This window comes from Thermobia domestica, chromosome 7 (assembly GCF_964235325.1).
Source record: "Thermobia domestica chromosome 7, izTheDome1.hap1.1, whole genome shotgun sequence".
Classification (NCBI taxonomy): Eukaryota; Metazoa; Arthropoda; class Insecta; order Zygentoma; family Lepismatidae; genus Thermobia; species Thermobia domestica.
In genome coordinates this window covers 291,247,623-291,264,717 of record NC_137460.1, presented here as the reverse complement: position 1 = coordinate 291,264,717, position 17,095 = coordinate 291,247,623, and the positions used below count along the sequence as shown (strand labels likewise).

The window sequence follows — 17,095 nt, the reverse complement described above, 5'->3', positions numbered from 1 at the left end:
GTGAGAAGTGTAAGCAAAGCCTGACCTGAGAACCAAAGAACGGGAGTTTCCACCATGAATCGAACGCCCTGTGGGAGCATTTGGGAGAATGACAGTTTTCGAAACTAAAATTGTTAAAGCTGTTATGATTTTCCAATGGTTTATTTATCAATAAGTAACCTAGGGTAACTTGGATTGATAAGAGAATTCATTAGTGTGGTTCTCTTCCGCAATGCAGAGCATAAGATGCAGTTTACATTGACGACTTAAAGCATACTTCTCATGCAGATGCATATTGCGCTAACGACTGGGATCTAGCTCCTCAGAGTGTAGAAATTTTACAACTGTTTCTTACAACAAGTAAAATATTAGGAAGTGCGAACATTAAAATTATAATAAAGGTGGTTTGGAAGTATTGGAGTTACCTCTAATTTGACGTAAGTTTTAATGTCGAAGTTGCTATATTTACGGTCTTAACAAATCGAAATTTGAGAGATGTAGTAACTGACTTGGGTAACAGTTCTGGGAATGATCCATGATAGCAGAGTATAATATGTAAGGATAGGGGTGCAGGAAGGTATCAAAACAATAATCAAAGTAATGTCTCACTACTAGAACCCAAATAACACAGATAGTAACAGTAGAACGTAAGCGAGAGCAGAAATTGTTTCCCCTTCGATTGAAAGAATGATGCGATTAGTAGGACGAACACTCATACACTATTCATACAAAATATGAACTGAACTACCTGGGGCAAGATTTATTTGGCTTTCAATATTCAGGACATTATGCGAATTATCCTAATCCCTGCTAGACAATGCGTCAGACTTCAACCTATATATCTTCACATATGACTGTGTGAGAGAAGATTCATATAATCTTTGTATTTATTATCTTTTTTTAAATGTTAAGGAACATAAGAAACATTTGAAAGAAATATTATTTAACGTTCAAAACTTTATGTACTCTGGAATAAAGCCTTTTATATTTTGTTAATTATTGTTTTAATTCATAGAAGTGAAATGAATTTCAACCTAGTAACTATAAGGAATACTTAAAATACAGTTGTGTACAGAAAATAGAAGATCCTCGACTTCACAAGAAACTTAATTAAAGAATACTTCAAAGCATAAGTCTAGTATATGATCAGCCTCAAATTTAAATCAAATATAAACGCAACATTCTTTAGAAGGCGTCAAATACTATTAAAACATGTGCATAAAACAGTATAAAGCCAAAGATGGAAGAGAGCGACAATGAAGAAATCATATACTTATTCATATTTATGTATATACTGAATATATAAGTGTCTGAATTTAAAACTTAATTCCGTGGTAATTATGATATTGAGTTGCAATGTATCTACATGGAAAAAAAGTTCATTCTTTTCACATATAGTGAATCCTGGATTACTGGTACTCATCAATGTAAATAGTAATACTAATAACAGGTAAACATGAATAATGAAAAATCTTTTTTAGGTTTGCTACAAAATGGGTTAGCGTAAGAAAATAAAACTTATACAATGTACATAATAGAGCCGTATTTCTATGCTTGTAATTTATATATGTATGCTTCTATTTGTGCGATCTCAATTTACTACCATTATAAATTTCTTGTCGTTCAAAATGTTGCTAGGTTCGCCGCAAAAGAAAAAATATATCCTGCAAGGGTAACTCGCAAACGAATACTCTACTCTAAAGAGGTTCAGAATTATCGCTTTTATATAATTCTAATAACTAATGAGACTGCCCGTAGTAATCTATTTCTACAGTATATATAAAGTGATCTTACCTTGAAGATTGTGGATCATTTGAAATGAATCCATATGTGTCTCCAACCTCATCGTCTATAACTTCAAATCTATTATCACTTGAATTAGTTAGGTTATCATCAGTGTCTGACTTAACTGAAACAGATCCTTGATCGTAAATTGAGGTAGATGATACGTTTTCATCGTCACTGATATGCTCATATTTGACATTGAGTAACTGTGTTTCGGTGACGACAGGTATGCGTTCGCTTGTAGTATTTGATTCGACTGGCTCTGAATTTTCAGTTTGAAATTCATCTTTAATTTCTGTGGAGACCAAATCTGAATCCTCACTGACGAACGACTCATTTTGGTCTTTTGGTTCTTCTTTTATATACACAGTTACAACACACGGAGCCAACCCAGCTTCCGTCGGATAAATTTCACTTTTCATTTTTGAGTCTTCCTCCATGTCGATATGTCTTAAATAGATGAAGTCACCTCTATGTTGGTTCAGAATAACTTCAGAACTCTAAATTTGCAAATACTAATGGAACAGCCAGCATAGTTGATTTTTATTTTACAAGGATGTTTTATTTTTCCGATACAGCATTGCCTTCATACTAGAAAAGAAAGAAAAAAAGAGTATATATTCATTGAAAATAAATGTGTTGTCATGCTTCAGTTTATGTGTTGATCAAGAAATTAAAGATCAATAAATTGACATACATGCATAATGGAAACAAGGAGATTTCCATATAACAAATGACACGAATGCATGAACCAGTACACAATTTACTCATACGCCTACCATCTCCGCTGGTATAGTCGCAGGCACGTGTGGCTTTAATGCACGTAGCAAAAAGTTCAATAACGATATGACAACAGCAAAACTCTAATTGAGAAATCGTTCATCATTAACCGTCTTGTTTAGCGTAGAACACATAATCGTGAGACGATAAACTAAAATTTAATTTAATGTTAAAAATTGCAATATTAGGAATATCTAACAACATAACGACCTAACATGTAACACTCATGTCCAAAATTATTGTTCCATGTCTATAAATATGTTTTTTAGGAATATAATTTGATAACGAATTCTCCCGGTATTTCTTACAATGTTAGTATGTGTATAATCGGCAAAGACATGTGTGTGGCAAATTTCATGTCAAAAGAGCAGTAAATAAGAACAATATAACGAATATAAATTTTTCTTGTCCATTTAACATTTTGCTTTATTCACAATAATTTTCGTAATTACACTGGTCGGCAATATGAATTTTTTTTTTCGCTCCCACGGACGAAAATAGGTGATTCCTATAGGTTTCGAGCTCCTGAGATCGAATCCGTAACCCGCTTTTCTTTAGGACATACCAGTTTTTAGGGAGGAGGGGGGTGTTTCAATATCCGCTTAAAGTTGCTATTCTCCACCCATAATAATTTGCACGTTATAATTTATATATCAATATAAATTATGTAAATAAAATTGCATAAAAAGTTATTAAAGTTTAACATTTACGTGTCATTTGGTTTTTCTACTCCTCTTGTAATTACTACAGGGTGTCTCGCATGTCACATTCCAACAGAAGTCTGCCAACATATCCACACTCCATTTGCCACTGTAGCGCCTCTCCATGGTAGCTATTTGCTGGTGAAACCTTTTCCCGTCTACGTCAGAGACCTCCCTTAAGCTGTACATTTCAGGGAAGAAGTCCAGGTGGCAATGCAGGAACTGTAACTTTAGGGACATATTACATCCCATGTTACGAAATGAAGTAATTAGTCTGCCCACAATGTCTTTGTAATCAGGTGACTAATGATTCCCTACAAAATTACTGCACACTTCTCGAAAGGTCTCCCAAGCCTTACTTTCCACTTTATTAAGCTTAGAAGAAATGTAGTGTCCTTAAAAACGTCTCTGATTTGAGGTCCTGCAAAAACACCGTCTTTCACCTTGTCCTCGCTGAGTCTTGGGAATAGTTTTCTGAAATGATTAAATCCTTCACCATCCCGGTTCAGGGTCTTGATAAAGACCTTTATGAGCCATAATTTGACATGAAGAGGTGGGAAGAATATTTTCTCCGGATCCACAAGACTTTCATTAGCCACGTTCATCTCCCCTGTGACCAGATACTTCCTTGGCGGCCATTTTCTGATGGTGTACTGATCTTTGGCTCGACTATCCCAATGACACAAGAAGCAGCAGCGCTTTGTGTAACTTCCTTGTAAACCGGTGAAGATGGCAATAATCTTAAGGTCAGCGCATACAGACCACTGGAACTGTTCGTACTTTATTTTCTGCGATAGGTTTGGCATGTTCTCGTATGTTTCTTTCATATGTACAGCATGAACAATAGAGATGGCTGGCTATTCCAATTGTGTAATAACACTGCCTTGAGACTTATCCCAGAGGAATCTCCGAATAGCTTCCAATCTTCAGTGTTGTAGTTCAACTTTAGTTGTCCCATAGGGGATGGAATGTCACTGCAATATACCAAATCACCATCCTTTTTAAAATTAGGAACTAGGCTCACCTCTCCTTTATTATACATCGATATATTCACATCTTGGTTTAGTAGACTTCGTTGTTGAAGTCGTGATGCAAGCAACAGGGCCTTACTCTTGGGAAGGTTTAATTCTCCGATCAGATAATTCAGCTCTTCCTGACTTATCACAGGTGGTTCATTAGTATCAGGCAGTGGAGCGTAATTGGGATCTGACTGTACTCGAAGATTGTGAAACATCATCACAAGCAACAGGTTCTTTATCGGAAGAAACACTGCACAGGGTGTATGAGTCTGGTGGTACGAGTACAGGCAAACATCATGTTTTACAGGTCTCCTCGCGGAATCCACGTTCGGATACTGTATTTTATGCTTCATGTTTTTTGAGAAACCTTTTATATTACTCAGGCAGAAGTAACAGTCTGAAACATGATCACGGGGCTCGCGCCAAACCATAGGTACGGCGAACGGCATCGATTTATGTGTACCTTTCAACCATCCTGAGAGAGTACGCGCACACGAGTTACAACTTTGTTTCGGAGCCCAAACGCGATCCTGGTCGCCGATTTTACACTCGAAGTACAGATGGAACAGTGACAATGGCCTACTTTTCCCCTTGAAAATCACTTCCCCATATATGTAGCAGAATGAATCTTTCGAATTGTTGCAAGTTCTCAGCATGTTCGTTTAACACAAGCGTCAATATTTCACGCAGAAATATTTTTCACCTACGGTATACACAGACACAGCGTAACACCACATTTTAACACGAAGATCAACTCGAAACTGAAATATTTGTTTCATGCGACAACGTGGTGTATGTCTTAGCGCCTTTTTTTTAAACGATCTGTCTGTCGTCTAGACAAAAGGGAGCCGACGAATGACCGCAAGTTGATTACGAAAGCTTACTCCGTCAATAACTCCTAGGTTTCACTGTATCCAGTGTGGAACGACAATAAATCTTTGCAACCCAATGGGAGGGGGTACGTTTCCGGTGAGTCGTGAGTTAGGGAAAAGAATGTTCCTTGGATATAGCGTAGTAACAGTTCTTGGATTAAGATAAAAATTCAGAATTATGCACTCCAAACACGGAAAACACATATTGAATACGAAAAATACGATTTTTCTGTCAATTATGGAAACAACACCCCACCAAAAAAAAAAAAAATACCTTACGTGCTGGAACTTTCTCGATATTTGTAAACAGCTTCTCAAAATCTATCCAGTACGCTCTTTCACCTTGGTAAAAATTCAGAATTATGAACTCCAAACGCGGAAAACATATTAAATAAGAGAAATAAATTCTTCTGTCAATTATAAAAACAACACCCCGCAAAAAAGAGAAAAAAAAAGAAAATAAAACGGTGCTGGAACTTACTTGATGAGATATTCTTAATCAGCGTCTCGAAATCTATCCGGTACACCCTTTCACCCTCGTGGAAGGATTTTCATGCCGACCAGTGTTATAAATCTTTTTCTATAAAATTTACCACAAATACATATTTCCCGATTACACACATAGTACTCTACAAAATCATTATCAAATTATATTCTTACAGAAAGACAGTTATAGATATGAGACAATCATTTTGGACATAAGTGTACCAAGAATAAGAAGTAGCGAGTCAAATTTAAATGATATGTCATTTTCAGAATAAATAGCATACCGCAGTCCTTACTTTTATTTATTTATTTATTCCCTTTTTTCAAATTTGCTTAGCATATGATTTTTGTTTGGTCTCCGAATCACCTTCTTTACTTAATTAATGACTCTCTTCGTAAGGCATCTAAATCTACTTTATATATGTAGCATCGAGCATTAACCAATCTATGGTAACCTATCGCTTCGCTTCCCTGACACAAAGCTGAATAAATAAACACAACGTACACCACTTATTATTCCATACACTTTATGCAAATTAAACATGTGGTTGTGCTTGCAGCTTAAATACTTGCGTAGACTCTTAAGATACGTTTAAAACACTAGCCATGATTTAGTTTGAATAATTCTAGAGAACCAGCTTTGTTATGGAGTCAGTACACAGAAAATCGTATGATACTGGTTGAACGATCATTTGTGAACATTCTCATAATCCACACATATTCGTACGTTCATGGTAAAAACAATGGTACAATTAGATATATTGAGTTCCATTCCGTGTGACCATGGCGGTCATATTTCCAATATGGCGTGTGACAAATCATAAGAAAATGAGAATACACGCAAAATACAATACCTGAGAAATGAAATGGGAAAGATACGACATAAACACCATTGTAGAGGCTATGAAGTGACATTTAGTGTAGTGTTAAAGACAGTTTACTACTCCAGTTTCAAATTCTAAAAGTAATACTACGAGCATCAACGATATCATAGGTGAGCATTATCGAAATTATCAGGTTTAAGACCCGAAAATTCTAAGACACAGTTGAAAAAGAATTATATCATATGTGGGCTTCGTATTTGGCTCCAGACAATATACAGCTGAATGAAATAGGAGATTGTAGAAATTAATAAAGACGATTTTATGAGGCATTAAATTTTGACACAAGGAGACTTTTGCCAATGTTGAATATTTCCTATAAGAGATCGGCGAAATTTCTTAAACTTAAGATAAATAGATATGGAGCATAACATGTATTTCTTTTAGTTATAACACTTACAATAAGTGAAATTAAATATGACTACAAAAATTATTGTTACTAACAAAGATAAACAAAATAAGTCCTAGAAGGTATATGCGATATTCTACTAATGACGCGCTTGTAAAAGAGAAATTTACTTGCACACTTTTCTCTTAATACGACAGGTCCTCTTTGCGCTGTTGTCACTTCCAAAGGTGTTCGTATTTGAGAAGTATGTGACAAAGATACCTCCAATGAATCAGTTGACTTCAAAAATGTTGTGTTTGGTGTCGCTGTTTAAGAACCACACGTACAGATAATTATGCTGCAGACTGACATCTTCAAACACTGCCAGTCACTATTGGTGATTATTTATAAACACATACAACAAAACCTTCAATGAGAAAATCAGAACTTTGGTGCTTCGTGGACATTGATGTTATCTGAACATTTTCGTATTCCTATGAATTTGATTTTCTGTAACATCGCAGTGTACTTGTGCTAACTGCTACAAATTTATGTTTTGACCTAACGTCATGTACGAGTTTCCTTTTAGCAAACATTCTCTCAAGGATACTCGTTAGTTTTTTCACGAAGGTATAGAAAGCATGAGCGGTTACGATCTATGTTGTGTGCGCTCCTTTAAGACTAGCTCTTAATCGCTTACTACTTCCTGGTCCTTGCAAGAATAATGCTGAATAAGCATCATATTCAATTACTCCTGGTAACATTGAAATCGCGATCTGACCAGGAAGAATATTAATTATTACATACAATAATTTCAAAAAATTGAGTGGTCGAAAATTTGAATATTTTCAATACTCGTAATTTATGGAAAAAGACTGCAGATGTAAATCTTGAATATAATCAGACTATGATTCTGTTCTTTCCAAACTGATAAATGAAGTACAAGCAGAGATGTAGATCCATGAAATATCAACAACCACATAAAAGGAAGTCGAATACTACCTGGATACTGAATATTAGTTGTATCTTTCGAGAAATCGACATATGAAAATATAATACATGAACACATTCACGCATTAGGCTCGATATTTTGACCTATGAATGTTCAAAATACCTATATCCCTATTAATATGCCCTTTCACTGGTATTTTAACACTTCGAATTAGTATTCCTTAAGCACTGATACTCGCTTCAATAGTGGGAGGGAGTATAATTTAGGGGATCACTGGCGTAGGTGGAATTGGTGGATATTACAGACTGCTATGAATTCCACTTCATGTTATGATAAATCTACTAGCCAACCAAGTGGCTTGAAGATGTATGGTTGGATAACCTAGGACTACCTAGGCTACCCGATTTACAGACAACTCTTAAAGATATTTCCATAACGGGGAAACGAATGCACTGTCCTAATAAGTACAAATTTCCTCAGCGTCGGGCATGCACGTTATCTTACAGAACTGGAAATTTCCAGTGTTGATAGTTGTCTCTTCAAAATGTCACTAGTACGTATATGAAAATCTATTGATGAATGTAAAGGATTTCACATTCACGTTGATATACTTAGTCTGTGCAACACTGAAACACACTAAGGCCTATTGCCTCCTTGAAAATATAATCAACACGTATTTGCCACGATTGGTAGTCTCCTATAAATATTTCCAACTAACTTGAGTGGAAAATATAAGAATTAACTCTTTTAGTCCAACTGAAAACTGTTTGGAAAATAATAAATTGGTAAATCTGAATGTGTTATAGTTTGGCTTTGTGCTCAGTTACGCTTTGCAGTTCAGAAAACAATACTGAGACCACGTTTTCGGTGTTATTTCGCGTCTTATCAAAAGACGCTTGTCAACGAACGTTCCGAAAACTGCCTGGCATGTATCTTGAATAAAAAGTACATTGAAGGTTGCGAAAAACTTAAAAAGAAAACTAATAGTTTCAGAATATTTTAACTTTTGCGTTTTACATAAAATATCAAAAGTTTAGAAAAGATAAATGCTGATTAACATGTATACTAGAATACATAAAAAAAAAAGTATGGAACTCTGCGTCGGTTACGCTCTCGAGGATTCTCATTTGGTTTTGCGACATACATCATTGGACTGGCCTTTGGCATCAGCAGATGCAAAAAAATTCTACTCAGTGGAGAGACCAAGGTCAGTTTCCTGATCACTAAAGCTAAAGAAACTATTTTCGTATTCTTACTGGGTAGACGACCCATTGCTGAAGTAAATCTATGTTTTGACTGTTGGCAAAACGTTCTTCAGACTGTTTACGAATTTTAATGAAATGAATACAAAGAAAAAGTGTCATGTTGCAAATGATCACTTTTAATACACTGTGACTGAATAATGTATCGAATATTATATAACACGTATCACCGAACCCACGCTCATTTTCTCGAATTTGAAAGAGATTGTAAAAGATAGTATTAATTTTGAATTTTATTAACCGAGCCTCGTATATAAAAGGACAAACTCAATGCTTCTCTCATCGGAATTGTATGTTATGCGTCTGTGTTAGTAAACCTAGCTCCAACTCTACGGTCATACATGGTCGAACGGCAGAACTGATCACGTGAGTGCTGCATTTCTGGTAACTGTCTCTCTATATTTAATTTTCGGGACTTTCACCCTTCACCCACGCACTGTTCTAGCTAAGAGTTAATTGCACGATAATTCTGATCCCGATGCTATGAATGAAAATCGGGATTTTCCCGGCTCGCTATATACAAGTTGTAGTTATCCAAAAGAACCTACAGTGATTTGCACGAACGTTTGGACGCGAGACCCGCTACGGTCGTCGCTCGGCAAAGTACACACGAAGGCGCACGGGGTGAATTATTCTAAAGTGGATATACGTTAGTTCTCTATATGCACTCCCCTGTACGGGTTGAACTTCGCAAGTTAAATTGCTGTTTTGCATACGTGAGAGCCATTTTTTTAGTTTGTCAACAGTCATTGTACGATACTTGTATGCGCGTCAGTGTTATTATAATTTTTTTAATATTGTGCAGAAATCAGCAGTGAAATGACTTATAAGTCATAGGCAGTGTACTAGTGTATATATGTTAGCACCGTAATATTCGTTTGCATTCTTAGTTTTGTGTTATAAACTCTGGCTCCAAATCGCTAAACAGAAAGGAATAATTGCGCCAGCTTTGACAATTGCTTATTACTACCAGCAGAGGACTACAGTGGACCCTTTTGATTATCCGACGTGGAACGTCTGAGATTTCTATAACTGCAACGGCCCTGAAGGAGATGACCGGTCGAAGATTATTGTAAGTAGGTGAAAATTTATTAACCACGCTGCCCCCTTGATTACATAAAAGCCACCGCAAATATATCAAATAAACATTTATTTGTCTGTTTGTAATCTTTTGATGTTATTTTCAATGTAGTATGAGTTACATTAAGTTTCATTTTATTCTTTACACACTTAGGCTTTGTGATTTTATCCTCAAGTTAATTTTAATTTATCGTTATTTGTACCTACTTCAGTCATTTCCACGCATTTTCATTTTACGGTATTTATATTTTTGTCTGCCGTCCTCCCAGCTTCGGATGGAGGACAAATGTAGGTAAGAAAGAACCGTTCTTCGCCGTGGCAAAACTGGGATAGACACAAGAGAGAGAGCGACAGAGAGAGAAAGAGCGAGGTGTAAACTCTGTAGTGAGGAAGAATACAAACGTAAACGTTCTGGTTATATTAACAAAATTCTAACCACGACGGAGACAACGGTTCTACACACAAAAGTTTGTAAAGTGGCTTAAGAATTAACCCAATGATATTCCTGTACCCAATCCTGCCTTATGAATGTGTAATTTTATTCAAAACGTACCTATATTCTGTAATAAGTATAACTGAGATTGGCTTTGTAGACCTGTAAATACGCTGACAGCTTGTCATATATAGCGATGATGTTTCAGAACTAACAATTTCTGTATGAGGCTTTAAATGAATTCACTGGAACTCAAAACAAAATGTTAAGAAGGACCTCTCTATAATCACACGCTGTTTGACACAGACAGTTTCATTCATTTCAGTATTTAGCATATGAATAATTTGTACACCAAACGGCTAGAACAAACAGCAATAATACAACTGTACTTACATTACCTTTTATCAATGTTTGGATGTGCCACTTCTAACATAAGCTTAATATTTTGATGATAAACATACACACAAACTGTCTCGGTAGCTAAGGAGCCAGCAAAAACACACCATTTAGGTCTCAAAAAGCACAGAATTTAGAGAAATCTAGGAGTATCATTCGGCTCATAGTTTTAAAATGAATGTAGCGTACTTGGTTCAAGTTACACAAAATCAGTGTGTTTTAACACTTTTACTTCTCTCCATTCACTTTCGCTTAAACCTATTAATTTTCTCCAGTAAAAATTTGGTTATTTTCATCGATCTGGTAGAAGCGTTCAATGGCCTTAATTCTTCCGTACTTATATGCTTTTGCCATTCTTCTGAAAGTGTGAAAGAACACCATGTTTCTGGTTGGTTCCCTGATTCTCATCAGATATTTCGACAGCTGCAGTTTGACGCAAACATAAGACATCTACACTTAAATAATTTTAGCTTTTTCTTATTGGCCGCAGGCGCACACTTATTCGTCAGTTTTTTAATAAAGACACCATATTTATTTGTATGAATAATTAACACAATTTTGTCATCCAGCCACGTTCACACTTTTTCATAATGATTGCTTCAACTTTCTATGCGATGTACTTTGTTATTCACTGACAGTATTTACATAATGAACTCTTCTGTTTCTCAGCACTAAGTTCACTTGTGGTTGAGATGACATACATAATATGCAACCCATTTCATCTACTTCTTTGTGATTAGATTCTGCAGCTAAAATAACCTTGGTTACTTCTGGATCACCTATTATCTACATCTACAAAAGAAATTTTACTTTGCCGCACGTTGGACAAAGAGGCTTGCCAGAAATAAATTCAACTAGCTGGATGTCTTTTTTAATTCAGTTAGTACACTCGTTGGAACTAAGTGTCTACTCACTTTCCAATAGACATGCTCGTGACGGTCCCCTTGAACACACTATCTGACAAAGCACTCCATTTTCATCTAACACACGCAATATCCGATCCACAACCATTAATCATAGAGCAAGCTCTGAACTGAGGTCTTGGTACGATCTCGTTTCAATGGTAGCCATGTTAAAACTTACCTGATACTGCTACTTTATACAAGTACGTGCAGTGCGACGTCACATTTAGATTGGCACCGACATGAAGGTTGTCATACTAATAACACGTGCTTGTTAGGACTTACTTTTTGTTCATGCTTTCAGAGAACAATGATACTTTATACTTTTATACGGATTGCATGTGTTATAGCTGAAAGAAGTACATGTCATTACCGTGTATCTTAACATTTTATACGTAAATTTTTAATGACAGGGTTTGTATTCTTGCCAACTCTAAAACTTCGGTTTTTTGCCATATGTGCATGATAAATTTGGGGATATTTAGCTTAGGTTTCCCAATTTTCGCGTCTTCTTTACCAGATACTACAGTGCAAACATGGACAAAATTCCATTTACGGAATTATTTGAAGCCTTGTTCATTTCTGCGATCTCGTGTTTCGTCCAACTGTACATTGTGTGGAAACAAATACGAAGGTCACATAGGGCATTTTGGACTCAACTCCTTCCTAGAACTATATGGGTTTAAAAATGTTAATATGGCTAATGCACTCTTAGACATTTGCGGCATTATTTGAGGTGCTGGAAATTAACATCGTAAAAAGCATCTAGCGCTGCATTAAAGCTCACTTCAGTACCCTCACACTGGTGTTTATCTCATACCTCAACCACTTTCTCATTTCTGAAATATTGTATTTCGTGTGGATCCTGATCTTCTTGTGATTAGCTGCTCACAATGTTGAAAATATAACCGGCATAGGCATATGGAATGGAATCCAATATTTCCAATCATATAAATGTTTTTAATCCCTTCAGTGCGTAATTTTCAGATGCTTACCGCTGTACAAAGTGTAGTTTTTTCTAGAACTTTGGAATTGGTTACCTTTTAATAGCTTTTGAACCTCTCAAGCAATCACAATGAAATTTTCGGCATTATGATCTTTGTTTCTTCTAATTAGTGCTATAACTTGTCATTGTCGTATTTATGGTTATCATCATCATCATCATCATCATATGGTTAGGTTACACAAAATTTGGGAATGCCTCAACAGATCAAGCCCAATTTTTCTGTGTGGTCTCTTGGGGTTCCTAGATGAGCGTAAATTCGCTAAATATTGTCGGGAATAACATTACTCATACTATGGGCAAGTATATTCGCCATACACAATACAAAATAGCCAAAGCAAAACGAAAACGTATATATACGCAATCCGCACAGCAAGTGCGTTTTGAAGACACGAGTTAACTCAACATCCACACTGAAGGGGTTAATAAATATATGCCTATGTATGTGGAAATTATCAAACTTTTAGAAATGGTCGTGTAACCAATTTGTGGTACATCGTGCGACTTTTGGTGGAATAACTCAATGCCTAACCATAGAGGAATACTACTATTGAAAAAAAAAAAAAGTGCTTTAGAAACCAGACATAACAGTACTTTAGTAAAAGTTAGTCATATCTAAACCAACTACAGAAACAAACCTCCTAAACTTAACGTGAAACGAAAAATTTTCAGTCCTTGTTACAAGAGACGTTTGAAGCATTTCACATCTAGTGTGTAAACCTCACACTTTCACGATATTGGTCTTTATTTCGCAATACATCGGTAACCACAAAGCGTGTCAAGTTCTAGTTTTCGATAAACAGATACCAGTGATGTTCTTTACAACAATTCAGAGACATATAATTGAAGATAGTAAATAAATGCATAAATTAGATGCCCCTAACACCGTTAAAGCATCCACCTACTTTTGCGTAGTATTACATTTTGAGTTATTGTTAAGTCTCAATTCAAAATTCACCGCATATCTACATAAACCGCAGGAATTCATACTCGACCCTAGTACCTTCTGCGCTCCATGTCGGCGAGCCAGCCTGCGGATATCCAGGGATCTTGTTCTTCACTACTCAGTAGCCTTTCTTAGTTAAAAGTCACTCAGGCTACCGCAGCTATTATTGTTACGAAATAAATAATTTCGTGCAAACGTTCACTATTAACAAACAATTTCCAATCGAATCTTGTGTTTCAAAGGCAATAGTAATATATTTATAGTCAGTATATTTTGCTCAGAAACAGTTGATTTCTGTGTAATTTAAGAATGCAATCGTACTACATGTTGTAAAATGATAAATACAAAATGCTGTAGAGTCTATATATACTTACCAGAAGCCCATATAAGGGACTATAGATACTAATATGCAAGTTCCGGTAGTTAGCTCTAACGTAACCTAATCAAACCTAAACCAAACTAATAAGAAAAATAAGTGAAATTTTATCGTTTCATCAAACTAAGATTGGTCTCCTTTACTTAAATATAGACCGAAATTGTGTTTCAATGACAATAGCAGTATATTTATAGTCATTATATGTTATTCAGTAATAGCTCATTTGCGCATACCACCAGTGACTTTTTTCTTTAAAAGAATTAAAATCAGAATCTTATAAACGCAGACAGGGATTAATTTCAAAAGGTGAGAAAACTTCAGATATTTGACACTGTAAAACATGAGTAAGGTTTTCAAGAGATGTAAATCTAGGGATACGGTAATCATTATTCTGAGATTAATTACAGACTGTTCTGGAAATTGTTTATTTATTTATTTATTGGGCCTTACTCGGGTATACAGATCTACCAAATTTCGACACATGTATTACATTTTCAAATTAGGTTGCATTTTGTATTTCTTTTAGCAGAACATGTACTAAATGAAGAGCTCCATTACTACATGCAGATAGACTTTAGAAGAGCTCAGTATAAATCAACTGCTGACGTATGGGATAAAAATTATAGGACATAAAACACGAAAAAAACTTCTGCTTGATAGCCACTATAAAGCACGAATTCCATCTAACCGAGTCAGAGTAGGAGCCCAGCTGGGGAACCCTAGCGCCAGTGAGGGGTGCGTAAGTAGGAAGTAGGTGCGTCAGTGACGTGAGGTAGGGCAACATGCATATACGAGGAGAGAAGAGCACACTTATCCTATCATTTGAAATGCATTCCAATATGCAGTCCGCTAACAAAAAATACTTATATTCACACTCTCATTCCTTCACGAAAACCGTTTCACGTCGTATTTTATATAAATGTTGCTCTTTGGTAGAAGCGTTTGCATGTGCGAATTCCCCCTTTTGCGGTCAATGTTCCGTTAAGGGGGTCCAGTAATTTCTTCCACAAGAAATTTGCAATTTATTCACTTCTTTCCATTGATTTTCGTTTGATTACATAATATAACGTTATATTAGTTTAGGTTAGTTTTGGACGCTCTTAACGGAACATGGACTTTTTTTGTTACGACAGTTCATTAATTTTCGACATTTACTATACTTTATCCCTATCGGTGTATGTAATTTGTATTTAGTTACGTCCTTTATGCAGTAGTAGATTTACCACTATAAATAATATATATCTGATTGATTCCAAAACTAATATTGGTAAGCTTAATGTGTGTGTTGGGGTAGTCTCAATGTGGACCAAATAAATCACAATCATTAGTTTTGTGAACCCATGAGATATACTTGTACCGTGCACTGATAATGGAAACGCAGTACATGGTAACACATTAATCTTATGTGTAGCTTTTTCCTAGATATGAACTTACCGTATAATAATTAAGACAGAAAAAGTACAAATATTTTGGAAACAGCTCAGGAATTTAAAAAACGATTACGGATATATACAGAAATTTTTCATTTTATCTACAAGACTTCTAAGATTACCGTAATAATTAATTTAATTGAAATTTCGAACATTTTGAGGCAGGATATAATTTCTTCTTATTATAATAATGTTTATAATCATCTTCTTCTTTGGAAAATTTTTTATGAGTTCAATGTGTTTTACCAGCCATTGAGCACTTCTTATTTGTCGGAAAATGTTTAGCGTACGGTACTGAACAAGTTGAACAACTTCGAGGGTTATATCAAAACAATATAGCCAAACTAATAAATATTCCCGAAAATAGTCTAAATCATTTCTGCTAATTTGTGTCGGTGAAATTGTTGGTGCAATAAGCCGGAGCAAATAATATACCAATTAAAATAGCCATGTTGTCTTGATATACAAACAAAAATCACCACCAAAAGAAGTTAACCACACATATTTCAAGTTATGTACTTTATGTAAGTACATAAGTTGTGTACTATATGTCGAATTGTGTAATAGCTCAAAATTAGAATCGAGTTTGTAGTACATGATTTCTTGAAAATAAGTCAATCATTTTAACGTAAAATAAAGGGAACGTCATTAACATTAATATTCTCCCCAATATCAGTTAGGTAATAATTGAAACGATATTCTCAATACGTTACTGAAACACTTACAGGGAATCTGATATAAAGATTTGTACAAAATCATTTTCTTAACTTCATGGTTACTTTCTCATTTGTTTTTCGTGGCTTCTAGACTTTCTTGGGCATATTTCTCAAAACTATTCTTGTAATACTGCTGTAAAACTTTTCAAAGCAAACTTTTGAAATTCTTTATAACACAAAATCATGACAAATTAGAAGTATAACCATTATTACTTTGAAATGGCTTTTACTATTATTCTAGTGCTTCTGCTTCAAAATAGTTTTCAACTAGTAAAGAACATGCTAGAGACTGGTTGGGTTACTCCAAAATATTTTACAACCAGTAAAGAACATGCTACAGACTTGCATGGTTATTTAAAAATGAACATTTAATCTTAATAAACAACTTGCATGTTGATATCTGAACCTTGCATCTATGTTTCAGATCAATTTCTACAAATTCAATATAAAAAAAAAATACACTGTATTTTACATATACATTTGCAATGCTTCTATGCAACGAAGAAGCATATGCAATTCTTAATGAAAAAGTAAATCATTTTTTAAAATTTTATTCTGATTTATCTATTTTTTTAAACTAGTGATTTAATAAAGATACTGAAGCTTTTCACATGACATCCTTGTTCACTTTATAACAATGAAAATTTTAAGAATGTGTCAGAGAATCCTCCGTGCTATTCAACTTTATCCCTGAGTGAAGACAGGCGGTAAACCTAAATGTGTTGTTCCTGGTGACAGTCACATCTGTTATATCGGATTGGTTTCGTT

The 17,095-nt window shown here is 35.2% G+C and overlaps 1 protein-coding gene across 4 annotated transcripts in view; it reads right to left on the bottom strand.

The window, feature by feature from the left end:
• Positions 1-15,886, bottom strand: part of LOC145691039 (uncharacterized) — a 65,421-nt gene extending 49,535 nt beyond the window's left edge. For 2 of the 4 annotated variants that reach the window (XM_081766633.1, XM_081766636.1), the window contains exons 1-2: positions 15,616-15,885; positions 1,774-2,355 (exon numbers count right to left, since the gene is read on the bottom strand). In XM_081766633.1, coding sequence (XP_081622759.1) covers positions 1,774-2,204 — 431 coding nt within the window. In that variant the 5' untranslated portion in view covers positions 2,205-2,355; positions 15,616-15,885. Of the gene's footprint in view, positions 1-1,773; positions 2,356-15,615 lie in introns of all 4 variants that reach the window. The other 2 variants (XM_081766637.1, XM_081766635.1) reach the window with 2 other exon arrangements.
• Positions 15,887-17,095: the final 1,209 nt, after the last annotated feature.